This window comes from Citrus clementina, unplaced genomic scaffold, assembly GCF_000493195.1.
Source record: "Citrus clementina cultivar Clemenules unplaced genomic scaffold, Citrus_clementina_v1.0 scaffold_4, whole genome shotgun sequence".
In the NCBI taxonomy this organism is placed as follows: domain Eukaryota; kingdom Viridiplantae; phylum Streptophyta; class Magnoliopsida; order Sapindales; family Rutaceae; genus Citrus; species Citrus x clementina.
Window position 1 is genome coordinate 3,777,067 of NW_006262274.1, and position 24,885 is coordinate 3,801,951.

Genomic DNA, 24,885 nt, shown 5'->3' on the forward strand with positions numbered 1-24,885 from the left:
AATAGGAGGTGTGTAGGATATTTAAGATTAGAATGTTGAGCGCATTTATGGGGATATAAAATTGGAAAAGCGGGAGAGGGGAGCTGTATCATTACTCTTTTTATAGATAGAGTAAAAAATAGAGCGAGCGATTCGCAACGTTATCGGCGTGGTGTTGTTTCATCCAAATTTAAAACCCTAAGTCGGACTTATTAAGACAGAATTAGCCAAAGAAAGCAAAAACTTGCTGGCTAAGCAAAGGCCTGTTTTCGTCTCTTAGTAAGTTTTGTTTTCTTTTTTATTAAAAAAAAATATCTTTTTCGTTAATAAATCAAGTTTACTTAAAAATCCACAAGCTTGTCAGTTGTGTTTATGAGAAGGATTTACATTTTAACATTTTCCCAAATCCAAAAATTCCTAATTTCTCATGATTAAATGACGAAAACATTAAAAAAAAAAACCAGACAAATTCAAATATTAATCAATAATATAAACGAAACCCTAGCTACAAATAACTTGTAATTCATAAGCTTTTTCTTGAAATCTGAGAATACCTGTTTCGTTTTCAGTATTGAGGGTGAGAATTCGAAGAGAAAATGTGAGTGAGAGAAAGGCAGCTGAGATTGTATACAACAATTTGTAACTTTGGTTTTCTACCTTTTATCTATTTTCGACATTGACAAAAAACAAAAATTGAGATACATTTATATTTCGGTCAAATTGTGATGTGCTGTATCAAGCTTATTTCATCCTCTAGGCTGCTCATGTAATTAACAATAGCAAATTTTACCCGATGCCTCTCTACAGGAAGATGAAGGTTTCTAATTTCTAGGGTAACAAGGTTGTGCCAACATACAAAACCATTTTTGTCTTCCGTCATAATCTCATCCATATTTCTTCCATTGAATTTCAAGACCCATATGACCAAGGAATATGAACCCCCGATCAAATTATGCATAACCATTTCAAGAGATTCATTGAACACCATAAGCCTGAAAACTTTTGAAATAGTATAATTCGGCATTGATATCTTTTTGGAAGAACTCATAACTCATGTCAAACGCGGGGACGAACTATCTGCGCTTCTCGTTAATAACACGTGCCTGTACCCAATAACAAGCTCCATTGATGTCTTTACAATCAGACTCAGTAACAACAGAAGAAAACTATCCTCAACTCCGCGTAGGTCTTTTCTCTTTAGTTCTCTCCAGGAATCAGTACCCAAAGTGTACACTTCCACCCCTGTAGGAGAATACACATAAGAAGAAAGACGAATGAATCAGACAACCTTGAGATCATTGGATTTGGGATCATAACCAAACCTAACACCATTGTTCGGTATTTCGGACCTGAACCACGACTGTGTATGCAAGTTTCAGGAAGCTTCCTGGATTCCCTGATAGCAGGATTCGCTGAAATAATTGTACCAGATTTCAAAGAGAGACATATATAATGCCATGGGAATGAGCCGGCATATTTTCAACCTTTCCATGCTCATACAAATTAAATATTCCCAACAGCAAAAGGGTTATTCTCACCGGGTGCTGTTCCAGTATTGTTATTGAAGAAGCGGAAGCATAAGGCACGCTTTTCCCATGAAGCTGCCTGGAGACATCGTGCTTGTAAAAGAAGAATACCACAAGTGTCCTTGTTACTTATCTGGTTGCGAAGTTGCTTAGCTACGAATCTGGGGTTTGCAATGAGAGCATACCATGATTTTTGTACGATCTGCAATCCAACAGAGAGTCTGTAGGTCGCAAGGGGAGAATCTCGACCACTAAGTCTTCAGGAAGATCACTAAACCTAGTTATGAGTACCATATCAATATACTTGCCAAAATACATGTCACTGGTTGAAGAATCTAGCTATTGATTTCTTCTTCTTTCTTAATCTAATACACATGCACCTAGGGCACCATATCAATGTGCTTGCCAAGATAAATGCCATTTGTTGAAGAATTCATCTCGGACTAATCACATTAATTGAAGAACCCTAGAATTGGATAAATTCTAGAATACATCTGAGGTACCATGTCATTCATACAACAATTAATAATACCATGACATGTGTGCATTTATTTTGAACAACTATCATGCAAGTGGTGGTTGTATTAAATTCAATTACATTTGTCATGCATGCATCAATTAGTTGTAGTACATCTATTCTAAAATTTCTCCTAGAATTGATTAACATAGCATCAGATAAAGGCATTGAATTGCACTACCCGGAAAAAAAAAAATAGAGGCACAGAACAGATTAAAAGACAGAATATCAAATAAAATCCTATGGTTTTTATTGACTGATTGCCCAATCCAGTGCCTTAACGTTGCTTCATCCTTAAACGTTTTGCGAGATAGCCCACTAATTGAGCTATCCGCTGGAGGAGTTCTTCTTTGGTATGTTAATATCATGAGATATAGCAATAGTTTGTGGAAAATGTAGTAATTAAATCCCCACGTCAATTATACTTACAAGCTAATGTTGAATTAAAGATGAAGAAGAGATTCAAATGTTCTTTTTCAGGTCCAAGTTTCGAACTGCAAAGAACTGAAATATGGAAATTAACCTTGGAATTTAGTCCATCTACAAGCACTAGCACTTATGAGTTTGTATGATAAAAATCTAAGTAGCTTTATTGATATGAAAGGGTCATATGCCAATTTAAAAGGATGGCAAAGTACATCACATACCACAAGCAATTCATTAAGTGAATAAAATTCACCTACTTTCTAAAAGTACAGACGATTACATCATTTCCATACACAAAATAATTACAGTAAATGATGGAACCATGTCTAGCAATAGATGACGAGAGAGATAAATCTTATCATTGGTACAAATCTGTGAGTTTCTTTATGTCGGCTTTCAAGAGATATACAGCAGTCAGAAACTATAATCGATGCATAGCTTCCCTCGTCAGGTCATACTCTATGTCAAACTTGTTTCCTCCTCTAACTGAAACTACGCTGTTCACATAAGTTACAACAGAAAAGTGTTTAAGATCCCTCTGCCCGGGAAGATTTTTTATTTCTTGGATACCAAGATTGAAGCGGCATGCCATTCCATCCACATCTTTGAAAATAAGCTAGTTTTTCCAAAATACCACTGGATTTCGAAGCCCCGGATGGGTCCAATCATCAATAAAATTTTCCAAGTACAATTGGGACCAAATTCATCGATGATGATGATCCATTTCTTGTATGAATATGGACACTTGTCGGAATGATGCAAAACAAACGTAATAGATTCATTCAACGCCGTAAGCCTACAGAATTGGTTACCATTATAAATCAGTAACCGTATCTTTTGAAAGACCTCATCACTCATGTGAAAGTAAAGGATAAACTGTTTGATGTTCATACCATAATCACATGCCAACCAATAACAAGCCCCATTTTAAGTATTGAAAATTAAAGTTCCAAACAAAATATCTTACATCTGTGTGGTTGAGTACTCTCCAGGAATCTGTACTCAGGAGGACGAATCAAACCAGAATTACCGATCCAGCTCGGGAATTGGATGACTTTGTAAACATTGGATTTGGGATCATAACCAAAGCCAAAACAACATGACAAGGAATCTTGCAAATAATTTACTCAGTGTCTGTCAGGTTCTCTAAATTCCTTGATAACTGGCTTAGCTAACACGAACTTATCACAATCAAGTAAATGGAACATATAATGCCATTGCAATGACCCATCATGTCAGTAAACGTTTTTTTCCTCGGAAAAAGGAATATGAATGATATTGTCAATGACAGAAACATGATCCACACCAAGAGATGTTTGTGTTTTGTTACTAAGAATGAGCAAGGACAGGCCATTTCCTTTCTCACCAGAACCAACACCAATACGAACCTTAGATTTGAGAAGAACACAAGCAGTTTTCTTGTTATGTAACTGGTTGCAAAGTTGCTTAACTACGAATGTAGGATTTGCAATGAGGAACATGTTTTTTGTACATGTTTGGCTCAAATCAGTGAGTCTACAGGCAGCAATGCAAGAGTCTCAACCACCAATTCTTCAGGCAAATTGTTAAACCTTGCCACTAATCTGTGTTTTTTCTTCTAATAATATATATTGGCTTTAACAGGATACATAAGAGTGAATGAGGTATATCTTTCACAATGTAACATTTCTATTTCTTTAGTAACTCAAGTTACATAAAAATTATGAAGATTGTGTGTATTATTAGAGCATTTGCATTTGAATGTTTTCCCAAATCCAAAAATTCCTAATTTCTCAGTATCAACTGATGAAAGCATAAAAAAACCCAAGCAAATTCGAAAATTAAAGAATAATTTAAACCAAGCCCTAGCTATAAATAATTAATAAGTTTTCACTTGAGAATTGAGATGGAGAATTACCTGTTTCGTCTTTTGGAAGGGAAGATGACAAAAACCATATTTTAGAATTACATGTTTCATCAAAGGGACATGTAGTGGTCAGTGAGTGAGTGAGATGAGACAGAGACAAATACTGAAACTGAAGGCACTTTTGCTATTTTCTAGCTTTTTATGGAGACGGTTTTCTAACGTAAAATATCAACTTTTTGAAAACCGATTTTATAAATTTTTGAAAAGGGAATATTCTAAAACAAATTCTCGTTTTCAAATTTCAAAAATACTTTTTTTTCAACACCACCAAAATATTTGTAATTTTGATTAATTAAATAAATTGAACTATCATCTAGGAAAATAAACACCAACGTACACCTAATTTTTAATAATAAAAAATTTTCAATGGTAATTTATTTTTTGTTATTTCCAAATTTATTTTGTCACACAATAATTAATTATTTTACGCGATTTTCTGTAGCAGTAATAGAATTATAATTAATAAAATGAGGGTAGGGTTTTATGAGAATATTTAAGGGGGGTGGAACGCATTATTCTTTAACGAGCATACAACTTAAACACCCTGGCCTAATTCATAATGAGCGCTGCTAGGTAGCGAGAGGAACGAGAGAATGACGAGAGAAACGGCATCCTCTTCTGTCGTTTCGCTTCTCGTTCCTCTCGCTAAAGAATGAATAAAAAATAATAAAGAAAGACTGCTTTTATCATTTTGTGCAGAGAGAAATTTTAGCATTTTGTCTCCAGCCCTCACTCTTCCTCTCTCCCTCACCAGCTTCTCTCCCTCACGCTTCCAGAAGCTCCGTCACGGATTACGGCGTGCCTCACGCTTCCAGATCCCTCACGGCTTCCTTCCGGCGTGCCTCACGCTTCCAAATCCCTCACGGCTAAAGTTCTTGATTACCTTTGCTTCGTACAAAAAGGGAAGGCTTTGCACTAGTAATTTTTTTTTTCTCGGCTAAAGTTCTTTAACGAAGGGGAAGGCTTTGCACTAGTAGTTTTTTTTCTCGGCTTTGCACTAGCAAAGACATTCTCTCGATCATTTCTCACCTTATGTAACCGGCTCCTCTCTCTCCCTATTCCTCTAAAGTTATTCATATTTCCTAAATTCCATTTTTCTCTTTTCTTCCCCATTTTTTTTTCTATGTATGTATCTCTGAATATGCTGAATTACTCGATAGTTTAATTTTTTCATTTTTTTTTACAGCAGTAGATTTTTTAAAATCCACCTGATAAATTATTAAATGAAGCATTTTTTTTTAATTTTCGAGTAGAAATGTAAAATTAATGTGAATTTGGCTTAGTCATACTTAGTTAGCATTGTTAATTGCAGGATCACCATTGGTTTGAGCAGCAATATTATGAATTACTTGACCACTTTCGATCTCCGGATGGACCTATTTTTTTGAGGATTTGTGGTGAATATACTTGGGATGGCATACCAAATGATTATCTTGGTGTAAGTTTTAATTGTATCCTTAACTAATATAATTATATAAAAAAAGAACATTCATGGTTATTGTTGAGTGGCGAGAATAGTTTGAGGAATATTTGGACGCATGTATCATTTGTATAATTGTAATATTTACCAAAATCTTAATTCCATTAAACAAAAACAACACAATAACCGAACATTTTGTTTGATTTTTTAATTTGCCACTTTTTCTAACTTAAATTTCAATTTTGACAGTTCAAAGATAAATCTAACTGAAATAATAATGGAAATAATCGAAACAAATATAAATCAAACATCAATTGCAGCGATTGTTGTCTTCATTGCATTATTGATATAACAATTGTTAAAAATAAATAATATTGAAATAAATTTTGCATATCGTAACATAACCCGCAACAAAATTCACAACATAAACACCAAAGTTAAAATAAAACAAAATTCATAACATAACCCGCAACAATTTACTAAATTCCAGAAACTTAAATTACAACAAGATCCAGCAACAACATTAAAAGAAAAAAAAAACTTAACTTCCACAATACACTTAAATTCCACGCCAGATCTTTCACATAACAAAAAATTAAAACAAAAAGAACTTAACTTCCACAATACACTTAAATTCTACGCCAGATCTTTCACATAACAAAAAATTAAAATAAAAAGAACAAGCTGAAAAAGCCCACTGCTCACTTAATCTTTGCCGAGAGAGCCGAGAGAGGGGAAGACGGAGGAGGTCGTGAAGCTGCGTGAGAACTGACGAAATGGAGGAAAATGAAAGTGAAAGAGAAAAATGAAAGTGAAAGAGAGAGGAAAGTTTTGGGGGAAAACGAAAAAGTCAAGGAGAGAGGAAAGTGAAATCGTGGGGAAGTGAAAAAGTGAAAGAGTGAGCAAAGCATTCCAACGCCATTTGTTTATTCATTTGACCATTTCTTTTATTTTTTTTATGTTTAAAGAGTGAGAGGAAATGAGAGGAGAAACGACAGGAAAGATTGCCGTTTCTGTCGTCCTTCTCTCATCCCTCTCGCTACTTAGCATTTTCCATTCATAATAGATTCTGTTTCTGTACTTTCTATTACTTGGGTCCCGGTACTTCGAAGCCAAGACTCAGAAATCTCTAAACCTGGGTACATTCTTTGCCTCTCCAACTGAGGTGCGTGAGAAATATCTCTGTAAATTATGCTGCACAAGATAGTTATATGAAGTCATATTCTATTTGTTTAATTTAGTTTTGGAAATTAAGATTAGTGTTGGTGGTAAAACTTAGGTCATGTAATTAGGGCGTGACATGTGTACAATAGTCCTATTGACCGATATGTCCTTACAGTATGTTAGAAAGAAAAATCAAAGGATAGGAGTAAAATGAGAAGACTTAAAAAGAGAGAGAGAGAGAGAGAGAGAGAGCATGAGCCACCCTACTAATTTAGAAAATGCTAAAAACAGCACATAAAAATATCTTAAGGTTGTCAGGTATAGATAAGGGACTACTATAACAATGACAGGGCTTAAACCAAAATTATTACATGTCGCCATGTCGGCATGATATGAAATTCGCAGGAATCCTTTCAAAATTTCTCACGAGAAGATCACATGCACCAAGACTCAGAGAGGAAACCAAGTCAACTAAAATATAAGCCACCAAAAGAGGCATCAGTTGCCCCAAAATTCAATTGGCTCATTTCAAATGAGTCAACTAGAGATTAATATATGATATCGTCAATGACAATTTCTTGGCTAATACGTGTCCAACCCTAAAGAGGCTAAAAAATTGGAGTTAAATAGCTAAATTGAGGGAAATGACCCGTCACAGCCTATCACAATTCTAAAAAGACAACAAAATACCCTTCGAAGCACTCACTGAATACTATTAAGTTCAATTTGGAAAAAAACAAGTTCAATTCCTTCCTCATGATTCTCAATTTTTCGTTAATGTTAGGATTTTTCAGAAACTCATCACTCTCGCCAACACTTACGTGGCTTGACCATCTCGGATTTTGCCGCTGGCAACCACCTCTGTCGCCTCTGATAGTTGTTCTCTTATTTTTAAATCATTCCCAATTATATTCATCCCAAAAAATTGTTCTAAGACAAATCAATCCACACTATCAACATAACCACCCCACAAAACACATGATATCATATTTTTTAAATTAAAACAATTAATAAAACAAAAATTTTGGGAGAATTGTGATTAATGATACTTAATTTGGTTTCTTTGGTCCTTGGACGGGGCAACTTATGGGACATTTGAGATTTTATTTTATTTTAATTTAATTATTTATTTTTGTGGTTATTGTTCTGTGCTTGCATTGACTTGCTACGTGGCACTGGCTGATCAAAATGAGGACTGCAGCGGCTAGGGTTCAATCTCTGGAAGCTGAAAAAATTTCTCCCACCCAATTCATTAAATTTAAATGCATTTACCTTCTCAGGCTTAAAGGGCTTTGCTAGCAACAGTTTTAGGTGAATATCTTATTGGATATTAAATTTAATTTTTTGTTTCTTCAAACCCAATTCATTAAATTTAATTTGCTGTTTCTTCAAACCCCAATTTTGAATATTCTACTTGTCTTGGATGCCGATTCTTTTAAATTCGAATGGATGCCAATTTTTCAAACGTGGGTTACCAATTTCCCACTTTTTAAGAATCCAAAAAAAGTTTTTTTCTTTATTTTTTAATTTATTATCTGTCACTTTTCTTATAATAATAATCAACAGTTACCATGGAGACACCATGACGATAATTTTTTATCTGTCACTTTTCTTATAATAAAATCAACAATTACCACGTAGTTCCATGTTTCCTATTAATTTTAAAAAAAAAATAAATAAAAGACAATAAAAGTGGCACCATGACTCCATGAGACACTATTTCTTAACTGGTGGTGTAGATGAAAAATGACAAGATTTCACTTTTTCCGATAAGATTGGATACCGCTAAGATTATCAATCTAATTATGTATTATTAGCTATCCTTTGGTGCAATCAGCATAGACAAATAATACAAATTTCAAATTTTTATTTTAAATAATATATTATTTATTAAGAGTTAAGAGTTGATAATTTTTTTACAATATATAAGTTAATAAATTAGTATTATCTAATCAATCAATTAATAAAAATTAAATTAATTAATTAAAAATACGTAACGTTACTCGTTAGCCTAACCATCCAAAAAAAAAAAGTGAAATTAGTGGAAGCATCTAAATGGATGAGTGCGCGAATTATTCAATTAATGAATTATAACTATATATTCTCCATAATAAAAAAGAGGCTGAAAAAGATATTAACAAGTTGCAGGTGTCCGGTGGTTTAAGCCCCTTTCAGACAAAAAGGAAGAATATTGTTGTTATTATGACCAAAAATAAAAAAATAAAAAGACTTTGTTGCCGTGCCCTTTTAACTCACGGCGTGTCATTTTGAAAATAAAAGTCCCAAAAAGGCCAAAAACTTTTGATTTGACGTGGCAACATCAAATTGGTTAATGAGGCGGCGCCCCGCGCCGTTTTAGGTTTGGTTGAAACCGTATGACAGAGTTTCCTTCACAAGCGACCAGCTGACGCGCGTTTACCCTCGTCCTTTGCCTCTGCCTTGGCCTTTCCCGCTCCGACATTAACACAAATACTTTGCCTACAATAAAGAACTAAGAACTAAAACCAGACGTAAAAAACCAAAATCAAAACTGAGAGACAGAGCGAGTAGAGAAAATGAAGTACGTGTTGGTTACTGGTGGAGTTGTGAGTGGGCTTGGCAAAGGCGTCACCGCCAGCAGCATAGGCGTCGTCCTCAAAGCTTGTGGCCTTCGCGTCACCTCTATTAAAATCGGTCTCATTCCATTCACTATTATTATTATTGTTCTAATATTAATGTGCATATTTGATTTGAATTTTTTTTTTAATTTTTCAAGTTTGTTAACTGCGTCTCTTGTTTTGCAGATCCTTATCTGAATACAGATGCTGGTACCATGTCTCCTTTTGAACACGGGGAGGTTTTTGTTCTTGATGATGGCGGAGAGGTAAATTTTATTCATCCTCAAGTTTGAATGACAATGTAAAAATCTTGCACCGCATTGTGAGTTAAATAAGTAAATAATAACCAATTAGTGTGTTTACTAGTTTATAATTATTTTGGTATTTTTCTCAAAAAGGTGGATTTAGATTTGGGTAACTATGAACGTTTCCTCGATGTTAGACTTACAAAAAACAACAACATCACCACTGGAAAGATATATCAGGTGAGTGATTGAATTTTTATCTTTCTGATGTGAAATTTTTCATTTTTTGAGTTGTACATGAGTTGCTATAGTATGATCATCCTGTTCATTTTTTGATCAGTCTGTCCTTGAGAAGGAACGAAAAGGTGATTATCTTGGAAAGACTGTTCAGGTAGCGTCTGTAATTCGCTAAAGGTTACTTTATCTGAATTTGTATAAAGAGAAAACTGGTGACTTTAGCTTTTTTTTCTCTTTGGGTGGAGCCTAGGTGGTTCCACACATCACAGATGCTATTAAGAATTGGATTGAATCTGTGGCTGTAATTCCTGTGGATGGGAAAGAGGGCCCAGCAGATGTTTGTGTGATCGAGTTGGGGGGTACAGTTGGTAAGAACTATCTGTTACAATAAGACTTATGGTGCATCGAGAATTCTTGATAAGTTGTTTGATTAACACCAATTTTTTGTTAGGTGACATTGAATCAATGCCATTCATCGAGGCTTTGCGACAATTGTCCTTTTCAGTGGGTAAGGTTGTATATATGATGCTGTAAGGTCGAGCTTTATGGACTGCTAATTAGTGTCATAGACATACTCGGAATCTCTTATGTAATGCTTTTTTAATTGCTGGCATGACATTTTTATCAGCATCATGGTACATTTCTATTTGATTGAATTATTTATGTAATTATGTTGTGCTAAATGCTTGATGCTATGCTGGATAGGCCATTTGTTTTATTATCAAAAGCTAATGGAAATTCAGAAAATATTTTCTTTGATTTACGTCATGTGCTAGGCATATGCTCTTGGGTTTTGAAATCCCATTATAATGTAAAACAGTTGCTTACTTTAATTCTCTATTCCTTCCTCCAGGTCCGGATAACTTTTGCCTCATTCATGTGAGCCTGATACCTGTGCTGGGTGTTGTTGGAGAGCAGGTAATTGATAGGGCTTAGGGCTAAATAAGGGCTGAATTTTTTTAATTGAATCGAAAGAAAGAACAATCCTGACCTACAATTCAAAAGGTAGGTCAATCTCCCAAAACTCTTAATCACTCCTACTACTTCAGAAAACTCAGCATAAACCCTAAACGATTCCTTAATCTCTTATTTATACCTGAGCCCTAATTAATGAATAACTAAAATTATTAAACTGCCCCTGCCCTTGAAAAGTACTAAACTGCCCCTGCCCCTTTATATTTGCGCCTAACATAGGTTTTCATTGGTCTAATAGTAATTAATAGCTTTTGCCTTTTGTGTAAACCTTTATACCAGATGTGCAATATGAATTTTTTCTACATTTTGGATCATAGTATTAGAGGCCAAGATCAATGGAATTTTCCTAAAATTCATTCAACTTATTATTATTATTATTATCATAATTTTTTTTTTCGGAGGTGGGTTGTGGTTTTTCTCTCGCTCACTCTTTTGCTTCAAGGACTTAAATCTCTCTTTCTCGTTGCTTTCAGAAAACTAAGCCTACACAACACAGTGTCCGGGAGTTGAGAGCATTAGGCTTGACACCACATCTATTGGCATGCCGTTCTGCTCAGGTATTTCTTTTTCGCTGCCTGCTACCTGCATGTATACAAGTGGGTTAACAGATGGTAAAAAATTGGTGGACGGTGGAATCTTTTAGATTGTTGTCTTCAGTTGCCTGACTGGTTTAGATGCACTGATTTCAATGTGTTGCAAAAATTCAAGTCATCTCAAGTCTGAGCTTGTTGAATTGACTTTTGTGAACATGTCATTGATTTGTTTTTTAATTATGTTGTTTCATATTTTTTCTACTTTATTGCAGCCTCTGTTGGAAAATACGAAGGAGAAACTTTCTCAGTTCTGCCATGTTCCAGTAAGTTTTTTGATAATTTTTTTTCTTTTTGATCTTTGTTTTATTGATTAGCATCTTATATATCTTTTAATGGTTTCTTTCAGATTGGCAATATTCTCAATATCCATGACGTTCCAAATATTTGGCACGTTCCTCTTTTACTTCGAGTGGGTTTATTAACAGTTTTATGATTCCTTTTGCTTATTTTTTTAATTCCATTGTATTTTTATTCACATTTTTTTAATGTTCTTTGGTGTGGATACCTGTTTCAGAACCAAAATGCCCATCATTCAATTCTGAAACAGCTAAATCTACTGAGGTTAGTGTTTCTTTCAGCTTCTTCTGTATGTAAGGCTTAATTTTTATATCAAAGTCCTGGCCAACCTTGGAATTTCTCAAGAGTGTAATGATTATATCTGTGATTATTTATAAGGTTAGGATTGCCTTAGTAACTTGTGACTGTGCTTTGGTGCTTTGATTACATCTATGATTAATTAGTATGTAAGGGTTGCTGCCACTTGAACTTGATTGACAAGCAAGAAGAATGCCTGTTTTTGGAACATGTAGGAGGTAGCATTGTTCTTTTATTAACTAACTGACTACAATCTTCTGTTTGCAGCATAGCTGCTCCTCCAAATTTGCAAGCTTGGACAAAGAGGGCCGAAACTTACGATAATCTCAAAAATTCTGTTAGTAAAACTTCTGATAACCTTAACAAATTTTTCTTTCGTGAAGCAGAAGATATCAATTCTGATGCCATTGTTGTCACTGCCTTGTTTTTCTCGTTAATTTTTTTTCCTTATTATTTATAGAACATGCTGATATGGCAGGTGAGGATTGCAATGGTTGGGAAATATGTTGGCCTAGCAGACTCGTATCTTTCTGTTGTGAAGGTGTGATTCCTACTTTAACCCTCGGTTTAACCGAGAGGAGGAGCAATATAACATATAGAGCCTTTAGAATTATGACGAAAGTATGTACATTGATCTGTCATTTACCAATCAGGAAAAACTTTATAAAAGGATGCTGATGGATCCAATATGCTGTAGCATAGAACATCTGTCCTACTTGTGGTATTAATCTAATTGTTTTTGGAATGTCATGCTTCTGATGAAGCTTCAGAAATGGAAATATTCTTGTTTTGACTGGATTAATCCATGCGTGGCTGAGTTTTTACCTTGGTTTATTTTTGTTAGACGTGTACTGGTGAAGTGTAAGATTTGGGAAGACTACATCTACTAAGTGGTCTCAGCCTAATAGCATAAACCATTGGGTTTCTCATTAATTGTTATATAGATTATTTTAGGTTATTTTGGAAGGACTAAATGACACTGTGCCCCATGGTACCAGTTGTTCAATTAGGATAGTTGAGTGAATTAATGACTAGATCTTGGTTATGTAGAGTGAATTTATTATATAAAGCACATAAAAATGGCTGGTTTGGTTTCCCAGAATATAATGTATTACATCAACTCGCCTCTTTCTTCTGTGTCACAGGCCCTTCTTCATGCCTGCATTGCTTGTTCATTGAAGCCATCAATTGACTGGATTGCAGCTTCTGACCTTGAAGATGAAAGTGCAAAACTGGTACTGAACCTTCTTTGTTGCGTTTCTGTTGAATTTTGTTTCGTATTCTTGAAATTTTTGCCTTGTGTAAATTGTTTCGTCCACATCTTGCAGACTCCAAAAGATCATGCTGCTGCATGGGAGACTTTGAGGGTAAGCATTACTGTAGTCATCTAATTATTGATCAACACTTACACCATATCCTTTATTCTTTAACCAACCAAATTGCACTCATCTTCCTGCCAGAATCTGAAAATCGTTCATGCTGATTGTAAAAGCAAGAATTTCCTCATGTCAACATCAGAGCTTCTTTCTATAAATTAAGATAAATCTCCCTAATATATTTCATCATTTCATTTCATACAGTGTTAGAACAGCATTTGAATGTGATTATAGATTTTAAATTATTTTTGGTAAAATGTTCATTTGCAGAATGCTGAATGTGTCTTAGTTCCTGGTGGGTTTGGAGATCGTGGCGTGGGAGGAATGATTTTGGCTGCAAAGTATGCTAGAGAGAATAATATTCCTTATCTTGGCATTTGCTTAGGCATGCAGATTTCTGTGATTGAGTTTGCTAGATCTGTGGGTGACTTCTCTTCGAATACACTGTTCCATTTTCCGGACATTGTGGTACCATATTCTGATTGCCTTGAATTTTTTGCTTTAGGTTCTGGGTTTAAAAAGGGCAAACAGCAATGAGTTTGATTCTGAAACACCAAATCCTGTAGTAATTTTCATGCCTGAGGTATATTATTTATCGGTTGCTTTGATCTTCTCAGTTACTGTGAAACATTGCACCTACCATACAAAGTGTGTTATTGATCATTTTTTATCCACACGCAGGGTTCAAGAACACATATGGGAAGTACGATGAGACTAGGTTCTCGAAGAACATTATTCCAAACCCCTGATTGTGTCACCTCAAAGTTGTACGTGATGATTATATTTTTCAGTTTAGAAAGAACATCAAGATATATGTTGTTGTACATACAACTAAACAATTTGTTGAGCTTCATTGTTGTGATTTGTCTACAACAATGGATGCTTGTGCCTAGGGTGATTACTTTTATATACCAGTTGACCAATCTGGTGGTTCGTATGGTCACAAAGTTATTATTCCTCCATTTGGTGCTGCCTTTTGCCCAGCAACTTGCAGGCAGTTGGTAGATTTGAGGTTTCAACTGCTGGATTTAGAATCCAATAGTTTTGCTTACCCAAACAAGGACATTTAATGTTTGCATTTTGCTGTTGTTCAAGTTCACTATTCGTTGTCTTGTTTGCTAGGTATCGTAATGCGGAGTATGTGGATGAACGACATCGACACAGATATGAGGTTAGTTGTCAAACTTGATTTGATTTGAAGAAAAAGATGCTTGACATGCCTAGTTTCCAATGGTTACGGTATGAGACTTTGATCATTGCTTACTGCAGGTGAACCCAGAGGTAATTGGAGTTCTAGAAGAAGCTGGCCTAAAATTTGTAGGGAAGGATGAAACTGGAAAAAGAATGGAGGTGGGTTTTCTCAGTATTCGTATTAAGCTGTGTGTATGTTCAGCCATATTTGAAATCCATTGAAAATGAATCAGTTACAGCTGCACAACTTAGATTAAACTTCTGCACAATAGGCATAAAAGCTGAACAGCTTAAGACAGATTTTTATTGTTGCCTATCCGTCAATAGGCATAAAAGCTGAACAACTTAAGACAGATTTTTATTGTTGCCTATCCGTTCTCACACGAATTGAAGATCATTATGCTTTGGCATAAGTCTGTTGCCCTTCTTTACTGGAGAATGAGTAGTATGGCACGTAACTAAGATAAATATGAAGTTCTTTCGTTCCATTCTGTTTCTGCAGATATTGAAGCTTTATTCTCTTTCAGTAGGATGTCACGTAACTAAGTTAGATCTGAAGTTCTTTTGTTTCCTTCTGTATCCACAGATATTGGAGCTTCCAAGTCATCCATTCTATGTTGGAGTACAGTTCCATCCAGAGTTCAAATCACGGCCGGGGAGGCCCTCAGCTCTGTTTTTAGGTAATTGTCAGTTGACAAAGGAGCCCTGTACATGCTAACATCTAAAGATCCATTGACATTAAAATCAAGAGTTACGGCCAATTTATTACTTTAACTTTGTCATGATAACAAACGTCTTCAACAATTATTGAGGTGCAACACTTTTATACATTAACTAGATAAAAGTGTTACACTTTTCTGCTACTGCCTTTGGTCAAACGATGATGTCGTGATGATATCATTGGGGTAAATCTGTCTTTGCATAAAATACAACCCAAAATTGTAATATACCATAAAATTTGAAGTGCAAAACTGTCTTTAACCCAAATTTTATATCTACCAATTTTTTTTTCATATAAAAGATTTAAATAATTAAAATATTTCTGCTCTTACAAGTCACTTATGTTAAAACGCAAAATCAGTAAAGTGTTACCCTTTATATACTTAACGTACAAAGCTGTTATACCTCAATAATTGTTGTAGTAGTTAGTAATTATGACAGGGAGTGAGTGAAGTCCACCGCCCTTTTATTGAGAATATTGCTTTTCTTTTAAATTCACCAAAATCCTTTCAATTAAGAATGGATGGTATTAGAAGAAAGATTTTACATGTACATTTATGTACGTTCTTAACAGCTTGTACTATTTTCATGGCTTTCCTTTCAATCAAAATCACATTCTTGGATGTAAAACATTAGTTATACATTAACTCTTAGTCTGGAATAGCTGTAGTTACTTTGAGCTCCCTGAAGTGGAGACTAGTTTATTTTCTAGTTAACAATATGACACTGCAATTTCAGGTCTTATATTGGCGGCGACAAAGCAGTTGGAAGCATATCTTAATACACATCAGAATGGATGTTGATCTAGAACTCTTCACTGTCCAGAAGGTTCTAGAACATTTTTTACAATTATTAGGTAGGTCATATTACAACTTTGATGCGAGTATACCTTCTAGTTATATCTGCATTGTTCTTCATCCCTGCCTCTTTGGCTATTCTAATTGCCTGTGGAAGGATTGATTTTGTGTTGGTTTCAGAATTTTTTGTTTACGGTCTTGTCTCCACTGTATTATACATAAAGCTTTTGTGTTTGTAGTGATCAGCGGGTGTTTGTAGTGATCAGTGGGTGTAATAACTCATAAATCTCACCTAGTGTGCTACCTTGTCATAATCTGTTTAGTAGTTAGCAGGGCTGTTAAATCTTTAGAGGTTGGCTTCAGTTAAGGCTTGAAAAACCCTATCACATGCTCATTTATTTCTTTTCTCATATGTGCAGATTTTGCCAGTCCCGGGATGAAGAGTCCGAGTGGAGTGAAGAAAATTTTGTTGTACTTGAGTAGAAATTAGCAGTTATAGCATTCTTCTATAAAATATGCATATTCCCAGCTAGTTTTGGGGGGGAAAAAAAAGGTTTTCAAAAACTTTCCTCAACACTAACATATATGTTGGACGATTGACTGATTGCAAATTCTCTGGGGGTGTTATGTGAAACTGTTTTTACTAATCAAACGCTTGCTGAACTCTTCAATGATCTTTCAAGCAACTCATCCTCCCATAACCATATCTATAATTTACTGGCTTTGCTGCCCTGGTATTAAAATTTTTTTAACGTTCATGAGGGAATCTTCCGAGGTAATAGCTCTTCTGCCACGTGGAGGATGAGGAAGGAAAACTAGCTAGGAGAAAAAGTAAATGGAAGCGCGCTTGTGTTGCATCGGGTGTCACTTGCAACGTATAAAGGCTTCCATTGTTGTGACACGATTTTGCCGTTCTTAATAACTAGTTTTCCTGAACTGGTTCAAAAATTTGCTGTTTATCTACAAACTTATATTAAAACTTAAAGATGTGTTTATGCAACTTTCATTATATGTATTGAAAACGTCTTATTGGGAGCAGTGCAAGTAACATCCTATGCAAGGCAGGTGGATGATTGAATTGCAAGCAGAAAAAAAAAGTTTTGACATAACCATCGATTTTTTTAGTGGATGAAAAAATTGACATAGCATTTTTGTTAGACTGTTTACTCAAATTTGAATCTTGGATCAGTTACGAGTTCAAAAATTGATAGGGTTTAATCCTTCCCTCTACATTTCTTAATTTGCTTATTGATGTATTTTATCTTGTAATTTGTAGAACATTCGTTGTTGGCAAAACAGCACATTTTCAAGCTTCAACGCAGCCAAACCAATTATTGGACAAAAGTTCATTCATTCCAATAAATTTGTCCATTACAAGCGTTCTACAACTTTAGTCTAAAGGACTATTACTCCTGAACAGTAATAACCTCGCCATGCAGTAGTAAATGGCGGGTGATTTTGAAACCCTACATGTCTCTCCTCATAATCAAAGACCAAAATACTTGAGGGCTCTTTCGGTCAGAGATCTCCAACTCCACGAAGTAATTAAAAGAAGGTTATGGCTATGTTAGAGTATATTTATGGTGGCGCACGAATCTCAACCACACACGCCAAATAATAAATAGTAAAAAAACTTATTATAACTTTGATCGTGTAATTATAAAGGAGCGCTCTACCTTACAGCAACTCCAACATAACCAAACCCTTAAAAGAATTGGTGCGAGAAGAGCTTGTACTCAATTCGTACACGACACATTGTATTGTACATTTATAATCATGGCTCAGAGGATTACTGACAAACAATTTTTTTAGCAATCATACATTTGTAATCATAGAAGTGGAAAGGGAAAAAAAAAGAAAAAAAAGAAAGAAATTAAGGAATCAGACACCTTTTTAAAAGAGTTCAGGGCAAGTTCATCAGTATGAAGAACAGACATTTGATACCAGGCAATGTCGCGAGATGAAACAAGTCACCCGAGTGACGGTTTGTAATTTGTTATGAAAAGAGAGAGAGAGAGAGAGAGAAAGACAATTTCGTTTCTGAAGAGCCATGGAAGAATCTCGACCACCAATTCTTCTGGAAGATCTCTAAACACTGCCATTGATCTTGAAAATATAGTCAATGAAAGTACAAAGTTAAGTTTAAAATAGATGCGGTAGATACATTACATTCATTTTTCTATGAATGTAGATAATATTGAATTAAATCATGATGTTAATGATAAACTAGGTTCGCTCTAGGATCCCTGTCCATGGCTTTATAATCAAATTGATTTTTCCCTTTTTCCAAGTTAACAAGTCTTGAAACCCGCGAGGTTGAGACATAGTTAACAACTATGAGGTTCAAATTCTGAGGCACTCAAATCATTTGTAAAACAATACTAAATCGAGAAGAATTGACTCGAATTTTTTTTCAATTGATCTCTCTTTGATCCCAACAACACATGGAGATGGACATTGAAACTCTATTCATTAACATAAAAAAGAAAAAAAAAATGTATAATATTATCCTTCTGAAAATCTTAACGATGTACGAATTTGAAATGTTAACTATATCAACTGCCAATAAACCAAATAAAAGCATCTAGGATACCCCTAACGAGGGAAACAATTTTAGCACTAAAGGGTATAAGAGTTCGTAAGATTTATGTCAGTAATCAAGAACACAAAAGACTACAACCAATCAAATCACTAAGTGTTAATCAATCCCCAATCCTACTATAAAAATGAAGTAATATTCCTAAAAAGAGCAGTTTTTCAAGAATCAAGAACAATAAAAAGATACTGATAGTTAGCACAAATAGAACAACAGGTTAGCACAAATACAACAACAGACTTAATAATGAACAATCTTATTCACTCTTCCACCATTGCATCTCTTACAAGAGTAGCTACTAAAGAAGATGTTGTGGATCAAGTCCTAATTCATCCTTTTTTATTTGTTCTTCTTCATCTGCAATTTTCTCTAATCGTGTAGTTATTTCATGTTTCTTCCACTAATTGCTCTCTCCGTAGCTAACCTTTCTCTCCCACATGCACCTCACTGTCCTCCAAGGGACTAATATCCACCCTAGGAGGACCTGAATGTCGTCTTGGACCAGCTGGTGAAGATGGGAATGAGAGCCGCTTCTTTGCAGAACCCAATGATCTTTTGTCTGGTGTCCCGTTTAACCCTAACGGGCTTGTCCCCCTGGATCTAGCCTTTGTGGACTGAGTGGGTGCCATGTAACTTGGAACTGAAGGTGAGCTTGCAAGGCTCTCGTTGTCTCCCATGGATGATCCTGCAATGCTATGCCTCCTGTAGCGCTCGGATCGTACACTGAACACACTTCTTGAGTCACCATCCCCACCCCATTGGCTTCCCTTAGGACTTGGTGGCCTGACTTTCCCAGTTACTGATGATGTAGATGGCGCTTTGGAAGGAGGAGTTGAAGGGGACTGGCGACGACTGGGAGGTCGACTTAATTTATGTGCAGTGGGTGAATCTTTATTATCATGGTTGAGATCGCGACGTGAATAAGCTCTACTGATTTCCCCAATAGACATGGCACGGCTTGTTGCACTCTTAAGAGAGCTAAGATCATAATTATCAACTGTGCTTCCAGACTCCCATGGTCGGGCTGCCATCCATCGCTCCAACCAGCTCCAGCCCCAGTGGGGATTGTTTGGATCCATAAATGTTGGGTTTGCAGATTTTGAAGAGTTCCTCAACATCTTCTGTTGAAAAATTATCATCCAAGTGAATTCTAAAGTGTTAAACTAGTGCTTATAAAGTAGATATGCTCAGTATGTGAAGAATTAAAAATTCTCACGAAAATGATAACAAAATTCCAGAATATCAAAGCTGCTCCTATCCATGTGTTCAACCAAAACTTATCCATCCGAGAAAAAATTAAAAAGAACTTAAGATGTTCTTTGGCTAAAGGAATGAAAACATCAGTTGCCACCCCCCTCTCAATAGTCAAAATCATAAGCTAAATTTATAATTATCTAAAAAAGGGTAGAAATTAAAATCTCAAGTTTGTCAACTATGGACCATTAACAATCATTGGATAACATTATAAGAAGAGCTTGTCAACTATAGACTATTTACAATCATTGGATAGCATTATAAGAAGAGTCTGGTACCTGATTGGAAAATGCATAAGCCAATGCCCTCTCCCTTCTTATAGCAGCTTCCTGCTTGTGTTGTAACTTTGCTTCAATTTGCTCCTTAGATTTTGCAGTGTGATCCCACTCTTCTCCAACTTGCTGCAAAAGTACAACATGTTAATTTCTTTGCAATGCCAGATGGAAACTATGTTCATCTTCTTCATATACGTTTACATTTGCTATTATTTTTGGTGCCTCCCTGGCATACTTTTATTTGGAAATAAGTTTCCAAGTAGAAGGAAAAGGAAGCAAACTATGATAGTTACGAAAGTCAAACTAACTGGAGAACTACAATTATGACCCTAACTATAACTAGAACAAAAAATACAGATTGATACTAATGCAACCCAAAAATAAGTTGAACAAAAGGAAAACAAAAATGATCTCAATTTTTGTAGTTGTTAGTGCTAATCAGCAAAAATGTAACACATGCATGTGTGCACATACTCGTGTAAGTTCTAGAGTCACAAAGCCCAAAGCAACAGATAGAAATATGATGATGGCACTTACCAAAGCTCTCAACTTCTCAATTTCCTTTTCACACTTCTGTTGGAGCTGCCTCTGGAAAGCCTGGTTCTCCTCTGACATTCTAATCCTCCTTGCCCGAATCTGAGACTGAACACGAGCAAGAGTCTGCATGCATCTTAATGTGGTGGTTGCTTGCCGCTTTACGGAGTGTCCTTGTATCAAGGATTTCAGCCTCACCAGCCCTCTCAAAGCCCGCAATGCCCTCCTTGCCTAAAATTCCCAAAAGCAAGAACCAAGGTCACTTATAGAGCTCATTGGCAATGACCATCGCAGTTGCCGCTTATGCAGCTTATTTTTGGAATGCTACAGGTATTTGCAGGTATGTATTTGTACCCATGTTTAATGGACATCTGTGATACTATTTCTTCAAAACAAAGAGGCATCACATCAATTTAGATAGAGAAATATAAGTTCTACAGTCAAATGTTCTAGTTCTTAAAAGCATTCATTATAATACAGCACACAGTAGCGGTAAATATGTAATAATCATACCAAGTATCCCCGGAATGCTGTTTGAATCTTGATAACCGCAATTTCCTCCTGTGATTTTCCAGGGAAGCGTGCCACAGCAGTGAGGCGTACAACCTCTGCAGCAGCCTGAGCAGCTGCAACAGCCGCCTCAGCAGCCACTGCAGTGGCAAGAGCCACAGTGTATGCATGCTTGTTCTGCTTATTCTCGGATTCAATTAATTTTGCATCTTCATCAGCTGAACAAGGATGAGGGACAGGAACAGAAACTGCGAGATTTTCTTCAGACGACAAAACAGCACCAGAGCTCTTTTGCTTGCCAAACCATTTTTTCTTCAATTTAATTGTTTTCTAATACAGCCAGAAAACAAAAACAATAAATTCCAATGGCAAGCATATCCAAAAATCCAAAATTACAAGTTTTTAAAATTGAACCAAAGTGTCAAACCTGGTCTTTCTTATCTTTTTGTTCAGAGCTGAGAACTTTCTTCACTGCAGAAAACCAACTCCCTTTCTTTCCCATTTCCTACCAATTTACCTTGGGAAAAATACAAACAAGTTATTTATTTATTTATTTATTTTTATACAAACACGTAAATTTAAAGCTCAAATGATATCAAATGAAAATGAAAAATTGCCACAAATTTATGGGATTGAAAATTTAGCATATGTGATCTATCATCGAATTCAAAGAAGAATTATGTTAAAATGACTGGGAATTAACTCCCACCCCCATCCCTTTCAAAAATAAACTTTTAAGACAAAACTAAGAGCTTAAGAAACAATTCAACAATGAACAAAACCATAAACACTACCATTACTAAATGAGTTTAAATGTCAAAATAAAGAGTAGAAATTGACAGGAAACCGCCAAAACATTTTCAAGCACTTGCATTAGAAGTGGCCAACAATGATAAACTACCCAGATTCCAGAACTGCAAATCTTGACAAAAAGATAAGGGAAAAAAAAAATCAAATTTTCAAATGTAAAGAAACTTTCGTAGAAAGGAAACAAAAGAAATGGAGGGAGAGCCACATAAATGAGACAGATGTGGACAAATTTGTCATCACAAAAAATCAGATCAGTTCAAACCCATTAAAAGAAAAATGCCAAATGTGTGAAAAACAGATGCCAAAACACGAGAACGTAGCTAAAACAAAAAACACCCGGATCAAGTTTCCTAATTTAGAGAGCATTAAACAAAAAACCCATGTAAATGAGGACATAAATTGACAAAATGTACAACAAAATCCATAGCCAAAATAAAAACAAAAAATGAAAAATTCCAAATACCTGGAGTCAGATCTCTGTTAGTTCCAAAAACATTCTCCTCTTGTCTTCTGTTCTCTTCTCTTCTCTCTCTATATTGCTCTCTTTATAAAATAAGAACCAAAAAAAAAAAATTACAAAATGAAGTTAATGAACCAATGCTTCTTCTGTATGATACAGAAGAGAAACAAAGACAGAGAAAAGGAAAGATCTTTCCGAAAGAAAGCTTCAAAGATAGGAAATGGAAAATTTTAACAGCCTGGTTTCGTTTGTTTATGTCATAAGCGGGACCCACTATTTCCGAGGGAAAAATAGGGGGGCCACTTAGCCATTGCCAGACACTGAAATGTATGTATTTAACAGTTATATCAGTTATTTTTTTTTATGGATAAATGGGTTTTAAAAGTAAAATCAATTATTCCCAAAAAAAAAAAGAAAGGTAAAATCATTTAGTATTTAGGATTTTCACGAGTTTTTATAGGATTGATAATGGGATTATTCTCGACCCTTAATTTAAAAGTTTTAATCATCTACCATTAGTTTGACATAGTAGATAAATAACTATTCAATTAATGAATTCATCGTGTTTGAAAAATCTTGTAACTCTTTTATTTGTTTACTTTTATTTTTTGAATAATCCTTTTAACTAGTTTATTAAATGGCTACAACAATTTTAAAGACCTTATATCTTTTTATTGAGATAAATATTTTATACTATAGATTAAGTTCAACAGTACACATTTGTTATTTTAATAATGCTGTAAAAAAATAAATAACGACATCATAAAATGACTTTTAGCATTTTTTTTATTTTTTTCATTTTTTTCACAAAATTTAGTGAAATTTTTTAAAATAAAGTCAAAACTTTTCTATCAATTTATAAAAGAAATTGAAAAAAATATTATAAGGTTTCATTTTTAATTCATTGATTATATTTACAATAAAACCTCTTTATAGTTATATTGTTAGAACCAAACTAATTTAATTACTATGAGAAAGTTATAACTTAATAAAAGTACAGTTGCAAAAACTATTATTTTTAATTTAGTTATTCTTAGTAAGTGATGTAGATATTAAGCATTCACTATTTTAACAATTAGTTAATGAAGTGTGTCAAAACCAATATTCTATAAACATTGATAAAAGAGTTAGACACAGTTCCAAAAAAATATGGATATCTATATATTGTTAGGAATATGTAAAATCATCTTAAAGATCTATAAATATTTACATTCTTCTTAATGTTGTTCTCTCATTGTCTAAATGTACTATAGATGAGACAAGTTCCTAACGTGATATAATATATATTTTTTGTGATATATAGATAATTATTACTATATGAAAGTAATTTTTTTACGACGGAATCTAGAAAAATTAAGAAAATTGTAACTTACTATAACGTGAAGTTTACTCTTATTATATCTTACACTTTTTTTATTATATAAAGGTTATTCATACGAAAAGTATTATTATAGAGAGATTTTATTACAATCTCTTAAATTAATAATTTTGATTTTTAAAATAAAATATTTATAGCAACTTTGTGTCGCAACAAAGAGAATAAATAAGTGGGTTTGACATATTTAATTATCAAGTTATTTCTTGTAATAAAAAAAATTCTGTAAGGTAATTGTCTTTCTTATTGTCTCCCTGTACTGGTTTATTGGGCAAATGAAAGAGACAAATGGTGTAAATGATTACTCTCAACTGACAAACTTAGAAAAGATGAGGAATTAATTAAAATTAATAGTGTTTTTTTTTTTTCCAATTTCGGAGCTTAATTATAAAATATGTGAAAAAAAAAAGTGACTTTAAGACGGATGACGACGGATCATCACAGTTCGTAACTACCTCTACCTGAAAAAGTGATCCACAAAGAAGAGATTTTCCTTACCGCATCCTACGAAGCGCGTTTGACCCACATTATAAATGAAAGAGCAGTCCGTGAGCTGCACATTCTCAAAATCGCGTAGAGGATGTTGCTTTCTCTGTAGTGCAGTGCAGTGCAGTGCAGGCAACCGTTATCTTTAACGAGATTCACATCAGACAAATCATTAAGAGAAAGGCATGTTTTGGGAGGTCACATTAATGACATCACATGTCCGCTCTCTATCGACGTTACAAAAACTAAAAGTATGAAAAATATATATATATCAAAGGGAGTCATAATAACGGCAAAGTCCCCTATCTTTATTATTTTAACG

General features: G+C 34.7%; 2 protein-coding genes across 4 annotated transcripts; one reads left to right on the top strand and one right to left on the bottom strand.

The window, feature by feature from the left end:
• Nucleotides 1-9,203: 9,203 nt before the first annotated feature.
• LOC18044069 (CTP synthase) lies at nucleotides 9,204-17,208 on the top strand. Of its 3 annotated transcripts, none has more exons than XM_024185836.1 (23): nucleotides 9,204-9,611; nucleotides 9,722-9,801; nucleotides 9,934-10,020; nucleotides 10,121-10,171; nucleotides 10,268-10,385; nucleotides 10,469-10,525; nucleotides 10,871-10,935; nucleotides 11,466-11,549; nucleotides 11,798-11,848; nucleotides 11,932-11,994; nucleotides 12,100-12,146; nucleotides 12,447-12,516; nucleotides 12,640-12,720; nucleotides 13,325-13,414; nucleotides 13,508-13,546; nucleotides 13,826-13,975; nucleotides 14,061-14,138; nucleotides 14,237-14,322; nucleotides 14,678-14,726; nucleotides 14,825-14,905; nucleotides 15,333-15,426; nucleotides 16,205-16,322; nucleotides 16,683-17,207. In XM_024185836.1, exons 1-22 carry the CDS (start codon nucleotides 9,494-9,496, stop codon nucleotides 16,267-16,269), a joined length of 1,704 nt encoding a protein of 567 aa, XP_024041604.1. In that variant the 5' UTR covers nucleotides 9,204-9,493; the 3' UTR covers nucleotides 16,270-16,322; nucleotides 16,683-17,207. The 3 variants fall into 3 exon arrangements, with proteins under 3 accessions (XP_024041604.1, XP_006436241.1, XP_024041605.1); XM_006436178.2 differs by having other exon boundaries at nucleotides 12,658-12,720; XM_024185837.1 differs by lacking the exon at nucleotides 10,121-10,171 and having other exon boundaries at nucleotides 16,683-17,208.
• A 1,689-nt stretch (nucleotides 17,209-18,897) lies between these two features.
• On the bottom strand, nucleotides 18,898-24,593 carry LOC18044070 (protein IQ-DOMAIN 1). The gene is made up of 7 exons (XM_006436181.2): nucleotides 24,576-24,593; nucleotides 22,706-22,785; nucleotides 21,860-21,949; nucleotides 21,436-21,762; nucleotides 20,926-21,153; nucleotides 20,392-20,514; nucleotides 18,898-19,980 (listed from the first exon to the last, which is right to left on the bottom strand). The coding sequence occupies exons 3-7, from the start codon at nucleotides 21,932-21,934 to the stop codon at nucleotides 19,279-19,281; spliced, it is 1,455 nt and encodes a 484-aa protein (XP_006436244.1). The 5' UTR covers nucleotides 21,935-21,949; nucleotides 22,706-22,785; nucleotides 24,576-24,593; the 3' UTR covers nucleotides 18,898-19,278.
• Nucleotides 24,594-24,885: the final 292 nt, after the last annotated feature.

What these genes read in the sequence shown, in the direction of transcription:
- LOC18044069 (XM_024185836.1), top strand. Translation starts at nt 9,494, where the DNA reads ATGAAGTACGTGTTGGTTACTGGTGGAGTTGTGAGTGGGCTTGGCAAA. An exon ending in TGGGTGTTGTTGGAGAGCAG is followed by an intron (nt 10,936 to 11,465) that starts GTAATTGATAGG and finishes CGTTGCTTTCAG; the next exon opens with AAAACTAAGCCTACACAACA. An exon ending in CGTATCTTTCTGTTGTGAAG is followed by an intron (nt 12,721 to 13,324) that starts GTGTGATTCCTA and finishes TCTGTGTCACAG; the next exon opens with GCCCTTCTTCATGCCTGCAT.
- LOC18044070 (XM_006436181.2), bottom strand. Translation starts at nt 21,934, where the DNA reads ATGGGAAAGAAAGGGAGTTGGTTTTCTGCAGTGAAGAAAGTTCTCAGC. An exon ending in CAGCATTCCGGGGATACTTG is followed by an intron (nt 21,154 to 21,435) that starts GTATGATTATTA and finishes TGGGAATTTTAG; the next exon opens with GCAAGGAGGGCATTGCGGGC. An exon ending in TTGAGAAGTTGAGAGCTTTG is followed by an intron (nt 20,515 to 20,925) that starts GTAAGTGCCATC and finishes GTACTTTTGCAG; the next exon opens with CAAGTTGGAGAAGAGTGGGA.